Genomic DNA, 17,645 nt, shown 5'->3' with positions numbered 1-17,645 from the left:
GAAGGAAAGTTGACAGTGAGGGCCGCCGCTTCCAGGACAGGTGGAAAGTGGAATATTTCTTCACTGAAATACAGAATCACTGTGTTTGTCTGATATGCCAAGAGACTGTGGCTGTTTATAAGGAATTTAAAGTCAAGAGACACTACCAGTCGAGACATAGCACATACAACAAGCTTACAGGGCACGACTTCAGTGAAAAGTTGAAGCAACTTGAAGCTGTTTTAATGTCACAACAGAAATTTTTCATAAAAGCCCGTGAGTCAAATGAAAATGCCACAAGGGCGAGCTATGAGGTGGCAACGTTAATTGCTAAAAATTGCAAATCTTTTGCTGAGGGTGACTTTATCAAAGAATGCGTTATGAAAATGGTTGAGAATATCTGTCCCGAGAAGAAGCAAGAGTTTGCCAACATTTGCCTGGCTCGTAACACTGTAGCACGGAGAATTGAAGAGATTTCATCAGCTATTAAGAGACAGTTGACATCCAAAGGAGTGGATTTTGACTTCTTTTCAATAGCCTGTGATGAAAGCACGGACCTATCTGACACAGCTCAGTTGCTGATTTTTATGAGAGGGGTGGACGATGAAATGAATGTGACTGAAGAGCTACTTGACCTCCAGAGCCTTACAGACCAAACAAGAGGAAAAGATTTATTTGTTTCTGTTAGTTCTGCCATAGATGACATGAAACTGCCTTGGAACAAAGTTACTGGGATTATTACTGATGGGGCACCTGCCATGGTTGGTGAACGAAGTGGATTATCAACCCTAATCTGTAACAAGGTGATCGAAGAAGGAGGCAAAGCTATTAAACTCCATTGTATCATTCATCAACAAGTTCTCTGTGCTAAACATCTCAAATATGATCATGTTATGAAACCGGTGCTAAAGACTATTAATTTTATTCGCTCTAAAGCCCTGTGCCACCGCCAGTTTAAACAGTTTCTACTGGACATCCAGGCTGAATACGAAGATGTTTTATATTACAACGATGTAAGATGGCTCAGTCGGGGGTCTGCACTGCAGCGTTTCTACTCTCTCAGAAAGGAAATCGGAGAATTCTTGGAAACAAAGGGACAACCAATGCGAGAACTATCTGATCCTATCTGGCTGGCTGATTTGGGGTTTCTAGTTGACATAACAAAGCATCTGAATGTACTGAACACGAGTCTTCAGGGGAAAGATACAGCGGTGAACCAGCTTTATTCACACCTCAAAGCCTTTGGGACAAAGCTGCAACTTTTCATAAGGCAGTTGTCACAAACACAGCCCAATACCATACATTTTTCAGCGTTGCAGGAAATAATGAACAGTTTTCCACAGGACAATATCAGTGCGCAAACGAGCAGGTATGCAGCAGACATCGCATCTCTGGCTGGGGAGTTTAAACGGCGCTTTCAGGATTTTGCAGCTATTGAAAAGGAGATCAGCCTTTTCTCCTCTCCATTCTCTGTTGACCCCGATGATGCTCCAGATCAGCTGCAGCTCGAGCTCATTGAGCTGCATTGTGACAGCGAGTTACGCAGTCGTCACCAACAGCTCTCTCTTGTGAACTTTTACCGCCAACTGGATAAGAGCCGGTTTCAAGAGATTCGAACATTGGCTAAGAAAATGCTGAGCTTGTTTGGCTCAACATATATGTGTGAGAAGACATTTTCTGCTATGAACTTTAACAAGAACCGCGTGAGGACAAGACTAAGTGACTCTCACCTGCGTGACATTTTGCGCATCAAAACCACTGCCTTTGAACCAGACCTAGCCTATGTGCTGCAGTCCAGATCTCAGTTTCACCCTTCACATTAGTGTAGGCAAGTTTTTTTTTCAATTGAGATGAATACATTGTAAAATCTCAGTTAATGTCAGTTGGTCTAAATCAGTTATAAATATATTTGGACACAACATGTATAGTTGGTGTTATGTTCCTGTGCATATTTTTTTAACTTAAAAGTTGATAATATGTAATGTACTTTACAATGTTCCTGACATATATTTCAGCTTCCTGGATTTTTTTTCATCTGGCCTTCAGATATGAAAGGCAGAGTGATTTAACACTTGTTTAGATTTGTCATCCATGTGACAAAATGAAAAGTATGCCGTTTGCAATAAACTTTGCATAACATAGTTAATTTGCATTTAATTTTAATGGTTCAAAGAATGTCAGGCAAAATGGTCGGCCCTCACGCATGTTCACTTCATCAAATCTGGCCCTCTTTGAAAAAAGTTTGGACACCCCTGGGCTACTGTAAAAGGTTTCCCCTCAGGAAAGGGAGGGGAAAGGAGAAAAGTGAAGGGCTGAGAGGAGGAAGAGCATTGCTGAAGAGCTGAGGACTGGAGAAGGAAAGAGTATTATGCTGAAGCAGGAAAGATTTGCTTAAGTACCAGGGAGAAGGTGCTAGGGGAGTGTTTGGGAAAGTGGCACAGGGAAAAGACTAGAGGACTGGAAAATGAAGGAGTGTTGTATTTGGGGCTAAAGGAAAAATCCTGTCAGTTGCTGCTACCTACGGTCCCTGGGCCAGAACCTGAAGTAGTGGGCGGGCCCGGTTTCCAACACTTCCCACACCTGCTCCTGTAAAGGGAGACCAAGCTTATGTAAGGGTTCCACCCCAATCCTTTGATTTTGCCACAGCTCAGTCAACTGTGACCCTGACCTCAAGAAAAAGTAAGAGGCAGTGTAGAGGGTCCCAGCGAGCCTCTGAGGCATACCAGAGCTTCCTAGAAGCACAAGACCCAAGGGGCACATCTGGAGCATTGCCATAGAAGATAAACTTTTCATTTCCATGCTTTTTGGGATTTGTGTCAGTCATATTGTGTGTAGTAGCCTTATTTCACAACAACTGTTTTATATATTTTAATAGTGATAGAAATGTAGCTGAAAGTGTCTATCTGCTATGTACATTGGACAAATGTCGCAGACACTTCGCCAAAGGATCAATGCCCACAAAACAGATATTAGACAGGATCATAAAGAAAAAACAGTTTCTTGCCATTTCAACCAGAAAGGACATTGTCTCAACGACTTGATTACCTGCATCCTGCTTCAAAGGCCTTTTAAGACTACACTTGAAAGAGAATCCTCTGAACTGTCATTCATGCTTAAATTTGACACTTTACACCTAAGTTTGAATAAAGACTTTAATTATCTTACCCATTACAAAGATAGCTTCCCCAATTATCACCTCTAATATCATTAGCTCTCAGACATTTACCTCCTCCTCCCCATCTCCCTTCTGTTCTGAAATTTGATTTGTCCTTTTCATATGTGTTCGTTTTTTTAATTGTATCCTTTGGTATATATGGTTGTGACAATTTTCTTCCACTATTTGATCTGAGGAAGTGGGTCTGGCCCATGAAAGCTCATCATCTAATAAACCATCTTGTTAGTCTTTAAAGTGCTACATAGTCCTGTTTTATATTTTAATAGGTATTTAAAAAAAAACTAACTTGAGTGTAGACGCAAGGTGAAAGGGCATATTAGCAGCAGGGCAGAAGTACATTTCTGCATTGTAGTATAAAAGAAAAAAGATCTTAGCTGTTGACATAGCTTTGATATGTGTCACAAGATTTTAACTATGTAGACGAGAGTATTTATTTATCTGCACCATAGATGCATAAACTTTTAACTCTAACCAATAGATAAAAAGTTATTAGAAATGTGCAAGAACAGTCTATATAGCATATCACATCTATTTGGAATATACCTAGCGCTCATATTTTGGGGATTGCCACTGCCCCCCGGTGAGCCCTGCAAGTTTTGGAGCAGCCCTCGGCCCGTGGCAGGCAGGGAACTGCTCCAGCCCCCACTTGTTAACCAGCATTTTCTACCTAGAATCACAAGACCCTAGGGGATCTTCAGCCTTTTCTACCTAGTATGTGCTAATATCGATTAGCGACATTCATATCCCATATACAATTGTAATTTCTATCAGGATCACTGGTTGATCATTTGGACATGAAAATAGTTCAGCTAGCCTGATAATTCCCTGTTTGGAAAAGGGGTCTGGCAATTCTGAAAAGTTGAATTATATAACAGAAAACACTGCAGAGCTGTCAGTCAGTGAGCAACACTTACGCCCCCATCTTCTTGGCTGCACATTACCTAAGGTAAGTCTCTAAAGCTGCAGAGTCAACTAGAAAAACAACTAATAAAAACAAACCAAGCTCCCTAAAAAAAAAAAAAAAAAGTGCCATAATGAGAAAACCAATGGAGACAGATGGGTAGAATGTCCGCAGTGAAGAAATAAGCTAAATTTGAGTCAGCTATCTTGTCTTCCCTGTCGTGCAGCTGCTTACATATTCTGAGATATCGCAGCAAAAGAAGCATGATCTCAAAGTGGGCCAGTCATTATATTAAAAATATAAAACTTGAGGTTTACTGCTGGAACTAAGATTGTTATTGATATTAAAGAGCAAGCCTGTTGAACTGGCAAACAGTAGGTAGAGTTTGAACACTTTGCTCTTCCCTTTGTTTGATAATTGTGCGATATCCACTGTCACTACACTGCAGGAGGAGCAATTCAACCACACAGTTTTGATACTCACAGGAGAAATGCCCTCTTTGTTCATGTCCTTTGAGGCTATGTCTACACTCATGGCTTCTTGCGTGAAAAATATGCAAATGAGGCTAAGCATGGAATCTCGCCGAGCCTCATTTGCATACCTAATGAGCCACCATTTTTGCAGGAGAGGCTCTTGCGCCAGAAGGAGCTGTCTACACTGCCCCTTCTTGTGCAATGCCATTATTCCTGAAAATAATCGGTGTAGCGGGATTGAGCAAGAGGTTTTTCTTGTGCAAGAAGGGGCAGTGTAGACAGCTCTTTCTGGTGCAAGAGCCTCTTCTGCAAAAATGGCAGCTCATTAGGTATGCAAATGAGGCTCGGCGAGATTCCACACAGCTTCATTTGCATATTTCTCACACAAGAAGCCGTGAGTGTTTTGGATACAAGTATTAGCATAGTGTGACAGGGCATTTGCCCTGCACTGGCCCTTTAAGGGCAAACCCCAGCCCTGAGCAAGAGCTGAGAGTAAAGCCCCAGCTGAGGCAGGTCTCGCTAATTAGAGCCCAGCTGGGGGCTATATAATGAAGAACTCCTGGAGGAGAGAGAAAACTGACTGTAGCTCTAGACAGAAGGTAGCAGGGAACTGACTGCTGGGGAAGCAGGTCCACACACCCCTTTGCCAGTGATGAGTGGCCATTACAGACTGAGGCGGGGTTAGAGAAGGCTGGCAGTGGGTCCCTGAGGCAAAGGAGATCCAGGGAGGACCCTGGAGTACATGCAGAGGAAATAACTTCCCTTCCCCCCGCCCCTCCCCAGAAGGGGATGCAGAGAGACTGGAGTGGGCACTGCTGGAGGGCAGTGTCCTGAAGAGGACGCTGTGGACAACAAGAACATGGGGAGAACCCAGCTAGAGGGAGGCACCCAGCAAGGCAGGCGAGCTAATTCCCAGGACTGCCGCCTACAGGTGCCAGGGTGGTGAGTCAGTATTGTTTTTTTTATGCAGAATACGAGACAGGCTTAAGACTTCCAGATTAACTTGTACCTTTTGCCCTAAAATTAAATAGATTTCTGGCAAATGATTTATGAATTGAAAATAATTAAGTGCTCAGTCACAATTCTCTCTCTCAGCATAAAATTGCATCACTTCATTTTAATATAATAGGATTGTTCTTGCTTGAAATTTGTAAAATGACCTTGCATTTATTTAATGTTTTGCACCCACAATTTTGCACAAGCTGTTATTTAGATGATAGGTATTTGACTGACTCCCCAAATCAAGCTCTTAAGATTTCCAAGTAATGTCAATTGTGCCCTCAAATTTATTACCACCTGCAAACGTAAGAGAGCTGATCATTCCACTGTCAAAGGAGGAGATATTACAGTCATTTTGTCAGAAACTATTTAAGACATTTTCCCATTAAAGCCACAGGATGGACTTTTCAAAAGTACTCAGTATTGATCTAACTCGGCTCCCACTGAAGTCAACAGGACTCTTACCAGTGATTTCAATAGGAGCACTTAGGTTGATGCCAAGTGCTTTTGAAAGGCTCATGAGTATTGTCTAAAACAAAATTAAAATCTATCAAATAAACAAGACCAAACGTACAGTTTAAAGTCATCCTTTAAAAGTGGTAAGCACAAACCAGTGTAACACAAAGGGTAGCTTGGCCAGGATCATAAGGTAAACAGATGGACATTAAAATGTCTAAGTCCAAGGAAATAAATGGCAATCTTACAAAGTATTTAACTTACAGGTATATTGCCAATTGTCAAGCTGGCTCCTTATTAGGGAGAAACTCTAAAAACGGCTTAGGAGTCTATGAGAGTGGAGATGCTCCACCAGTTCTAGTGACAAGAGTCCAATTAGTTCCACCAGAAGGGCACAAACAAAAACAAATACACTTTTTAAAAAAATACATAAACAAGGAACAGATTTGATCATCCCAACTACCTCTTCTAGGGCATTTCAGCAGCTGTTAATATACCATTGTATCAATTCTTATTTCCTGTGCAGTGCATGAGTAAACTTTTTTAGAATAGGTGAGGGAACTGTGCAGCCCCAAAACATGGCTTTTCGGGGCTTGCATTTGACAGAACTTGTAATTTTCAGTCAAAATAACATTCATAATGATGTACATACTTACCAGATCTTTTTCTGCCTTTTTATTAGATAAAGCATCAACTTTGGAATCAAGCTCTGCTTGAATTTGGTCTCTTCTTTTCAAAACACCCTATAAAACATTTGGACAAAATAGACTGCAATTCAATACAATCTGTTTACAAAGACATCTTGAAATCAAGAGTACTTAACCCTTCAGAAAATGTATAGATTATGGCTTTAATAGAATTCTAGGATTTAAAGATATTGGTCTGATGTGTCTATTTTACTTAAAACTTGAATGGATTCTTTAAAGTTATGTTTTTATTACTCCAATTTTCACTGAAAGAATTGTTAGAAATCCTACCCAACTCAATTCCAATGCTCTAAGAATATGTCAGACTATGTTGCTACAAAGTGAGTCAGTCTATGGAACAGTAATACTATTTTGAATCCTTTACGAGAAACACAATTTAGAGAAGTCCCAATACTGAAAATACTTTATTTGAACAAAAGTAATAGCACAAGAGTTAGGACTCATCCAAATGATACTCCAGCTCCTACAGGAAATGTGAGGCTGTTATGGTATTATGAATGTGCCACGGTTTAGTGGCAGAGGAAGATTACCAATAAAATTCTTTATTTGAAAATATAAAGAATCAAGATCAATTAAATCTATCAATGTTAACAAGCCCAGTCACATTTAAAGTTAAGGCTAATTCAATAAATTTGATTCTTAGAAGAATGGCAAAAACTAATACAGGTTGAACCTCTCTGGCCCAACAACATCGATAGATGTTCCTAGACCAGAGAGCCCCAGGAACCCTGGCGGACAGGGGCTGGCTGCAGAGCCCAGCTATCAGCTGACAGACCCCTGCATAGCCTGGTGTCTGCCAGCAGAGACACCAACTTCCCCTGGTCCAGAAAACTCCCTCCTTGTCCCAAGGGTTCCGAACCAGGGAGGTCCGGCCTGTATAAAAAGAGAGGGAATGTTGTCAGACTATAGCACCAATAATTAGTTATATTTTGACTAGAGCTCTTTGCTTTGTGACATCACAGAAGTCAGTGTAAAGGTTTGTCCCTCAGCATCCCCACCCATAAAACTGAAATTAAACTTCCCACACAGAAGCAGGGCTGGCTTTAACAAGCACGGGGCCCGATTCTGGGGGTGGGCCCTGTGCATGCGTCGCACACCCGGAGGGGACCTGTGCATGCGTCATGCCCCCGGGAGCGGGGCCCCCTCAGGTGCGGGGCCCCGTTCCGCGGAATCGGCCGAATTGACCTAAAGCTGGCCCTGCGCAGAAGTGTTGTGAAACTCACACATTTTTAAGGTGACTCAGAAGAAACATGAATGTGAATATAAAATTTAAAAACTTTGTTTGACAATCCTTTGTTACCGTGTCCCAACAGCTTCTACTCTTTAATTCACAATCGCAGTACAGGCCAACTTTTCCCAGGTTTGACGTTGCTTTCTATCAATCAAGCAGAAGGAATCAAATCCAGATGTGAAGATTTTGGGCTATGGAATCTCCTCCTTAGGATCCAACTGCATCTGCTTTCCCATGCTACACTTCCAAAGCTAAAAAATTATTATCCCTGCCTAGGCATACACGCTTATGGGACATCTTGGGAAGTTCTAATACCACCATGCCTCAAAAAACAAGTTTTCCAAAGTGTCCTCCATCAGTTCATTCTTAGCCTGATTAGGAATATCCTAATCAAGGTGCAGGGCACAAGCAAACATTAGAAAAAAATATCCAGGAGAGAGACTGGCATGGAATTGGGGAAGAAGGAGCTAATGGATGAAAGGCTCAAGCCTGTCTAATGTTGCATTCAAAAGCTTTACAGGGGTAGCTGAGTTATGTTACTGAAAAAACTTTAAAAACAACGAATAGTCTAGCAGCACCTTAGAGACTAACAAAACATGTAGATGGTTATACAGTAAACTTCCGATAATCCGGCACCTTTAGGACCCAGGGGGTGCCGGATTATCAGATATGCCGGACTATCGGAAGGGGGGGGGCTATAAGGGGTCTGGGGTGGGGTGGGGGGATGCTGGACCAACCTGGCAGCACCCCAGCTGCTCTGCTCCAGGTGTCCCCAAGTCAGCCGCTTCTGATACTGACCAGCGGCTGACTCCAGGAAGCCCGAGACAGATCAGCTCTGCCCCGGACTTCCTGGAGTCAGCCACTGGTCAGTTTCAAAAGCAGCTGAATCCAGACGCCTGGGACAGAGCAGCTGGGGCGCTGCCGGGTTGGTCCCCGCAGCACCGCACCTCGGCGCTGCGGGGACCAACCCAGCAGCACCCCAGCTGCTCTGTCCCAGGTGTACCCAAGTCAGCTACTGATGAAACTGATGAGAAGCTGATTCCAGGAAGCTGGGGCAGAGCAGCTCTGCCTCGGGCTTCCTGGAGTCAGCCGCTGGTCAATTTCAGCAGCGGCTGAATCGGGGACAGCTGGGGTGCTGCCGGGTTGGTCCCGCAGCCCCAAGGGACAGCGCTACAGGACCTACCCGGCAACACTCCAGCTGCTCTGCCCCCAGCTTCCCCGATTCAGCCACTGATCAGTTTTAGCAGTGGCTGAATCGGGGAAGCTGTGGGCAGAGCAGCTCCAATGGTCCGGCTGCCCGGAGCACTTCCGAGTTCCTGATGGTGCCAGACCATCAGGAGTGCCGGACCATCAGAGTTTTATTGTACAAGCTTTTGTGGGCACAACCCACTTCTTCAGATGCACTATAAGGGTTGCACCAAGAACTCGGTAACCCAATAGGTATGAGAGGTAATGTAGAGACAACCAACCAATATTAATTTCAGAGATGTGCATGAAAGGCCACATTGTCACTCTGAAGTTTGTCCACAGAATCCCCTTTTACAAGTGCACACACCCCAGCTGATGAGATGGGCAGAGAAAACTGGAAGAGGGACAGGCCAAAATGCAGAGAGTCCAATGGAAGTAACAAATACGACTGAAGAGAAAGTCTGGGGCAGGTATGGGGAACTGTCTTTCATACTGAAAAATAAAGAGGAACAAGGGGTATCATTTGCCTCAGCTGCAATCTCTCCAACCTCCACACAGAGTAGGAGCTGCTTCTTGGGACAATCAAAGGACGGAAATGAAATCTAAAGGACTCAAGAAGCACAGGATATATAGCATGATCCTAATATGGTTACTATTCATTATAATGTGGGTACCCAGTACAGAGGATGCTATGCTGAAGTAATTAACTTAGGAGGTCATAATCTTGCTCTGCCTTTTTTAATTCTATCAGGAAAGAGGTGGACAATGCAATGAAAGCAGCTGTGGCCCAGAAGACTGAACTCCATTGAATATTAAGGCTCTGGGACCTCTATACAGGCTATGATGCTTGTCCTAGGAGTGGACAATAAGCAGTCCATGGCCTGACTCTGTGGCCAATGGGGACTGAATGGTCGTATCTGCAGACATGCAGATAAATAAAGTATCTGGCAGCCTGCCAGGGGCTAACTCTGGCGAACTACATCCAGCAAACAGGCTGCTTATTGCCCTCCCCTGTCCTAGCTGGTGGTTTGAAATGGATGCAGAGTGATTGTTGGTCAAACTGTCCAATCAACCATCCCGTGGAACACTCCATCATGAATCGATCATTCTCCTACAAAAATCTGCTACAAAGATCTGCTTAGTTAGATGCAGGGTGGGATGAAAAGCAGCCTCAGGAGAGAATTCTCCCAGAAGGGAGCTGAATTTAGAGCACCCTGACAATTCCCAAATGCTACTATGACAATGTTGGTGACTCCAATGAGGACAAGAGCACGCAATCAGTATTTCTGCAGGGACAGTACTGCTAAGAAGACAGACCATAATACAGTAAAACTTCAATTGTCCGGCATCCAATGATCCGGCACTCCCAATAGTCTGGCACCAACTGGAACCCGGAAATGCTCCAGCCAGCTGGACAATTGGAGCTGCTGTGAGCCCTAGGGGCGCTCGCAGCTGGGAAAGGGAGGGGAGGGGAAGGGGATTATACCCCTGTGACGGGTCTGCTGGGACCCACACTGCATCCGGCCGGGAGGTGGGTGGGGAACAGCATTGCAAGGAACGAACCCTCCCCAGTTTTGCAGGAAGGCAGGGGAAGCCCCGCGCAGCTGCCGAAAGTTTCCGGGAGGGGAGCGGGCTCCCCACCCCCGAGACTGCAGTAGTTATTGCTGAGCAGGGGGGTGAGGGGAGGCGCTGCAGGACCAACCCAGCAGCACCCCAGCTGCTCTGCTCCACCACTTCCCCAAGTTCGCCACTGCTGCTGCTGAAGCTGACGAGTGGCAGACTTGGGAAAGCGGCAGAGCAGAGCAACTGGGGTGCTGCTGCATTGGTCCTGCAGCACCGCCCCTCACCCCCCTGCTCAGTGCTTGGCAGCAGCCCAGCTGCTCTGCTCCACCACTTCCCCAAGTCCGCCACTGCCGCTGCTGAAACAGACGAGCGGCGCACTTGGGGAAGCTGTGGAGCAGAGCAGCTGGGGTTTTGGCAGGTTTGTCCTGCAGCGCCGCCCCTCACCTCCCTGCTCAGCGATAACTACTGCAGTCTGGGGAGTGGGGAGCCTGCTCTCCTCCCGGAAACTCTCGGCAGCGGCTTGGGGCTTCCCCTGCCTCCCTGCAAAACGGTGGAGGGTTTGCCTCTCGCAGCACCGTTCCCCGCCCACCCCCCGGATGCAGTGCGGGTCCCAGCTGACCCGTCACAGCCCCTGCCAGAGTACCTCTCGATACTCCGGCATATCTGATAATCCAGTACCATGTAGGTCCCAAAGGTGCCGGATTATTGGAAGTCTACTGTACTAGAATGTAGATGAAAATACTCTGATCTTTGCTCAATCAATCAATCACTTCCTTGTGTGTTCTTATTCAACAAGACAGTAAAGGTTTTCGTAGCTGGTTTCCACGAATGGAAAAATCCATAAGAGAAACTGTTACAAAGTCTTGAATGGAACAGAATGCATGGAACCAGGCCCTGGCATGACATCTGCATGTCTAAGTGGCACATGCATATCTATTTAAGAAGTTCAGTACTATTCTGGAAGAGGGCAGTCAGGATCATGAGGTTTAGAAACATCTCCAGGGAGGGAAAACCGTTGCCTTATTTTGTGTGTCAGGCTCCATTACTGATGAGTCATTATTTTAACAGAGAAAAGGTAGCTCTTCTGATTCATCATGAGTTGTAGTTTCTTGAATCCTTCCATGGTCAAGACAACTAGTCTTTCCACTAGCATGTCAGTCTTTTCTAATATGCAACAATTTCCAGGAAAAGGAATCTTAACTCACCCCTCCCCTCAAAGCCTTAATGTTCCAGTTAATGTTTTATAATATCAGGAAGAAACTGAAGAGGAGTCACTAAAGTGAAAATAATCTTCTCTTCGAGGCTGGGCACATTTTACCTAGCTAATACAAGAGATGGGGGAGGTGGGAAAGATTCTGTGCAAGGAGAAATTATTCTTGCTTTTATTTTTTAATAACAAATGAACTGCAGAGTGAAAAAAGCTTATGTCCTCAATTAGCAGTAGAAAGACATACTGTAGCCCTCAGAGTTAATGAAGTGACTGCAAAATTCCTCATATACAAAACATATTCCCTCTCGAAAGGTCATTACATACACTGGTATATGATGGTCTTACCGTTAATACTTCATTATAGAGAACATATTCGTGTAGAATAGGAAGCAAATTTTCTGAAAGTCCTGCCATCCGTTTCTCAGTAGCTTTGTAGCACTTGTCAATGCAGCTAGCAACACCCTTTAGTGAATCTACTAGACCTTCTTCTGATGCACACCAAAGAGTATGGATTGGACCATATTCCTTCAATTCACAATAATACCCTTCAGAAGAAGAAAATGAGTGCATGTAAATACTCAAATTAATGATAGATGAAAAACATAGAAACTGAGGCTAGTTTCAAATCTTTCCAAGTGATCCTCAAAAAGCAGATGTTATAGTACTGTCTCAGAAAAAGTAAGGTCCAGATGCTGTCATCTTTATAGAACCTTCACTAATTTCAATAAAGGTACTAAAGATGAATGAGGCAAAATCTGGCCCTATACTGTGTATTCACATTAGTAATGTTCATGTGTTATAGGCCAAGGTAAACTGAAGTGGCTAGGTGACATTGGATCAAGTCCACACTGCTCGAATATCACTTTCTTATTTGATTCTGTCACTTGCTATGAGATTTTTCACAATCCCTCCATTTTTTCTGCAAACTTGGTGACAGCTGACTTAATACCAAAGGAACAGCATATAGAAAGAGACATGAAGCCGCTGTGGGTAGAGAGGGATGCTTGTTTTGAGTTTAATTGGTCAAAAAAAGCCTCCAGAAACTTAATGAAAACCCCTACATTGGGCTACAGCTGGAAGGAATCATCACTGCTTGACAAGTGACAAAAGGTTGACTGCTGAGACAGAATCAGCTCTACACATAAGTGTTCTGCAGGTTAATGTTGGGAAAGACTAAACACAAGCAATATCTGGCAGCATGTGAGTGCATAAAACTTTGAGGCTTTACCACAAGAATTTTGGTGCTGGTGTTTTAAAAATCTACCCAGGAACTTCTATGCCAACTACTCCTCATGGAATGAATTGCTAAAATCAAAAAAATCCCTTTGATCAATATGTATTTCCTTTATGCAAGGAACATCCAATCTAGACAGGACATGCAGAGAGCTGGAAAGACAGAGTAAACTAAAGGAAACAAAGCCTTAATTATTATAGAACACAGAGAAGCATTTCAAAGTATTTTTATTTGCAAGAGAAAATCCTGAAGTATTGGCCAATGGGATATTTAAAACATGGGGTTAGTGTAAGATCAAAATCAAGGTAAAAAAGTATATAATTTTAAAGTTTCAAGTAAGTATGCAAGCTGCTGTTCCATGCAGAACAAACTTTTTTCTTGAAAATCAAGGAAAATTCTAACAAGAGTGTGAAGTTCAAACAAACCCTTCTGACAGATGTTATGACCAACAAGAAAGGTAATATTTTTTTTAAAATTCTCTTTCATGTGACACAGAATGAACATGCAGAATCAACCGAATCAACTGAAGGACTCAATCAAGTGAAGGAATGGACGTGACTGTATTACATGTTCAGATTTAACAAGGCATGTCAAATAGCCAACTCGGTTGAAGTTTTAGTTAAGACAGACAATTGGTACTTACTGCAGCACTTTACAGAATACAGAAAGAAAAATATATTTTAACCAAACTTTCTAACTGATGCCGAGTTGGGAGCTTGCTCACTTTCAACTAATTTTCCAAAACTCACCATTTATATACCGGTTTAGGACAAACAAAATACCTTGAGTGGCAGGGTGGGAGCGAAAAGGAAAAGCTACTTTCCCACAATTTATCCCATTATGAGTTCTGTTTTTGATATTATTTGCCTAATTACTTATTGATTTTTAGGATGTATCAGGTTATAAGACTGATAAGATAAAGCAATTTCTAACCCAATCATTCTACTAAAAACATATCTGACAATGAGCAATTCCTAATGAGTTACAAATGTCTTTCAATGGGTCATTATTTCTTAAATCATGGAAAAAGTCTGCAAGAACAAATATTCCTTATCAATCACAGAACATATTTGAATTGTAAGCACCCTTCAGTGATCATACCATACTGTTCATTATAGCACTATCCTTTGATGTTCAGGTGGGTATCCCTGAGGATTATCTCAATACATTTTTTTTTTATTGATTCTATATACACTCCAGTATTTGGCTATACCCATGGACTAAGGTTCAAATTAAGTACAAAGAACTTCTGTCCAATAGGTATAGAATACTAGATTCATAGATACAAAAAAAACTCAACCCTTCATACATTAAAGGAATTCTCGTTAAAGAATTTGTAGGCATTTTAATATATACAAATAACTGGAATTCAGAATTTGATTGTCATTGTGCCACTTGGAAATAAATGTTTATATTTCACTTTAAGTAGTAATCATCTTTACACAACAAAAAACATTCATACTGGTCTTCCAGTTAATATGGTGAAATACAAACAAACTTCTAGGTTTTCTTAGTTTTCAGTTGCTTGTCAGCATTTTCAGTTTCTTGTCTGTATAGTTAACTACCCTCCCTATTAATACATTCTTTATGTTGATTCCATCTGAGGAAGTTCCAGGTATGATTCAGTAGTGAACAAGAGAAAGGTGAGGTTATCAGTAAGTTATTTTCCTTCACCTCCCTTGAGAAAAAGCTACTGCTGCAATCATCCTAAACCTGCAAACCAATGAGGCAGGCTCACCGATGTCCATGTGCACATAGCTACACACGGATTTATCTATAGGTTAAAGATTAGTCATTGAAGGAAGCAAAGTAAAATCAAAACAAAGTTTCCTGTTCTCTGTTTCTCTTGCTAGAAAGCATTGTTTTGTTTAGAACAATCAAAGGGAACTAACTTTTCAAAGTAATTTTCTTGTTCAGTATATTACATTCTATAGTCAATAAAACCAGAAGCATGTGTTCATTATTTCTACTTACCCCTTTCTTCTTTGTAAATTCTTTGGGATATTTTGTCTAACAAGTGTATTTTCTCATTAAATATTTCCATATAGTCATGTATATCTGTAAACATATCAGGACGACTTTTAACTCCTCCTCCTCTTACTGAGGATGCTACAGCTCTCATAGTCTGTCCCACTCTGCTAAATAAACCAGGGCCCTGCTTCTTGTGAGATGAAAGTTCCTGCAAGTAGAACATGCCTTTGTGAATATTTTAATGTTTTCTATCCATGATTTGCAATTCAACAAAAACAAATTAAAGCAATAAAACCACACAGATATTCATAAAACAAGCTACTTTAGGTTTTGACTTGCTGTATAGATCTTATTGTAAAGTGATTAAATATGTAGCAAACAAATCCTTTTACTGAGACACTCTTCCCCTGCCCCTGCTTACTGATTTCCCTTTTTAGATTGTGATTGAAGGCTGTATGATCAAATACAACCATTTTGTGTCACAGGTTATCCATGCTCTACTGAAATAGGGAGCATGTAAGGGACTGGAGAGGGAAGGACTAAGGCAGTATACATCTCCTCCCTTTTCAGCCTTTAAGAAGAATCAGACAGCGTGCTGACTTTTGGGCAAGATAACATAGGACAGCATATACAGCAGGGCAATAATTTTTAATGGGAGGACACTCCAAAATTTTGGTAAGTGGTCAAGGGCCCCATGTCTGTGGAGGGGGCATGGGACAGCAGGCAGGGTGCAGAATGGAGCTTGGGAGAGAGGATTGGGGTGCAGAAGGGAGTGTGGGGTCTGAGAAGCAGTTTGGTCAAAGGAGGGGCAGTTTGGTCAAAGGAGGGGGTTATGATCTGGTGCAAATGCTTGAGATGAAGGGTTCAGGAAGGGTTATAGGAGCAGGAGAGGATTCTGGCCTGTGGGAAGGGTTTAGGAGGGGGTGCAGGGTCTGTGAGGGAGTTGTGACCTGGGGGGAAGGGGTGTAAAGGTTTGGGTGGTAACATGGGCCAGGGAGGGGTATGTGTGCAGGAAAGGATTCTGGCCAGGGGGAAGGGTTCAGGAGGGAAGAAGGAAAGAGTTGCAACCTGGAGGAGGTGGGGAGAGGGGATACAGAGGGTTTGGGTGGTGATCTAGAGCAGGTAGTTGGAGGGAGAGAAGAGTGGGATGCCACAGGCAGCCTCTTACTGGGTGGCGCTTACCTAGGCAACTCCCAGCCAGCTGTTCCACATATCTCTGCTCCAGAGTGAGGGGGGTGGGGGGAGGGAGTGAGGAGGCTTCATTCGCTGCCCCTGTCTTCAGCAAATTTTCTCAGTTCCTATTGGCTGGAAACTGGGGGATTTTGCTAGAGGGCAGGGACAGCACACAAAGCTTTCTCCTCAGCCCCCCCCCAGACTACATAGCAATTAGCAATCTGCTGTTTAAAGCGGCTGCAGCTGCTGGGTAGTAATGGTGCTGGTGAGGAAGCCTTGGGCCAGATCCGGTGGCTTGGTGGGCCAAATATAGCCAGCTTACTGCCTCTTGCCCACCCCGATGCACAGAGAGGAGTCATCTGGTGGGGAAAATTATGTTCTTACTAAGAAAAGCAGCTGCTCTCTTTTTCCTTTTTTTACTCTCCCTCCATTTCTATAAACTGCTAGTGAAACTTTCAGTGATGTTCAGAACAATACTCTGGAGGAGAAAACTTTCCAAACTTTTCTTATCCTGCGGACACATCCTACTGTAGTTGTGAAGAAAATTAAATGATGGTTTATTGACTGCATTGTCGAGCAGATTAGCACTCATTTTAAAGAATAAGGGGGAGACATGTAAAAAAAAAATCTACCAATCACACACATGATATAATCCAGAATATTTACATGAATTAGAAGAGTTAAAAAAAAATAGAGAAGTAAAAGTTTTGGAAAGGATATGAACTCATCCTCCAGAGCAGAACACAAACTCTAACCAATAGGTATTAGAAATAAATTTTTCCTATGGGAAAGTTATTCAATAGCTGCCTACTGTAGGATTCTTTTCACTATCCTATGATACTTCTATAGCTAGCTATGATTGGTAAGAAGATATTAGCAGATCCCTAGTAAGGCAGTTCATAATTTCTTATAATAAAGTCACAAGATTTTGGTTTACCCAGGCTTGTGCGGTGAGAAATATTTTGAAGTCTTCATTAAAAGTCAAAGTTGGATGCTCAGCAATTCGGTTTAAAAATTTATGCAATGCTTTCCTTCGAGTCTCAATGAATTCATCATTAAATCGTTCCACCATTCCTTTCATTATGAATTTTTCAGGCAATGGCTGAAAGAAAAAAGAAATAAATAACTAAAACATTGTGTACTGTTGTATATTATATGTCTTAAAATAGTTCTAGTACTCATGAGATGTTAAATATATTCTTCTACAGTTCACTATGTAAAAAACAAATTATAAAATTAACACAGTAAACTCAGTAAACCTGCTTCTACCAATAGATAACACATCAGAATAGACAAAATCAAGAAAAAAAGGAAAGGAAGAGAGAGTTGGTTAAAGAAAACAGAAATGCGCTTATTTTTCTCTGAACTCTGCACACACACACAAA

The 17,645-nt window shown here is 42.5% G+C and overlaps 1 protein-coding gene across 4 annotated transcripts in view; it reads right to left on the bottom strand.

The window, feature by feature from the left end:
- Positions 1 to 17,645, bottom strand: part of SNX7 (sorting nexin 7) — a 65,844-nt gene that overhangs the window by 27,767 nt on the left and 20,432 nt on the right. For all 4 annotated transcript variants that reach the window (XM_075936595.2, XM_089780541.1, XM_014571910.4 and 1 more), the window contains exons 4-7: positions 17,198 to 17,362; positions 15,091 to 15,295; positions 12,228 to 12,427; positions 6,640 to 6,726 (exon numbers count right to left, since the gene is read on the bottom strand). In XM_075936595.2, the coding sequence (XP_075792710.2) occupies positions 6,640 to 6,726; positions 12,228 to 12,427; positions 15,091 to 15,295; positions 17,198 to 17,362 (657 nt within the window). The remainder of the gene's footprint in view (positions 1 to 6,639; positions 6,727 to 12,227; positions 12,428 to 15,090; positions 15,296 to 17,197; positions 17,363 to 17,645) is intronic.

Source organism: Pelodiscus sinensis, chromosome 9, assembly GCF_052426305.1.
Source record: "Pelodiscus sinensis isolate ZL-2025 chromosome 9, ASM5242630v1, whole genome shotgun sequence".
In the NCBI taxonomy this organism is placed as follows: domain Eukaryota; kingdom Metazoa; phylum Chordata; order Testudines; family Trionychidae; genus Pelodiscus; species Pelodiscus sinensis.
This window is presented reverse-complemented; position numbering and strand designations above follow the sequence as displayed.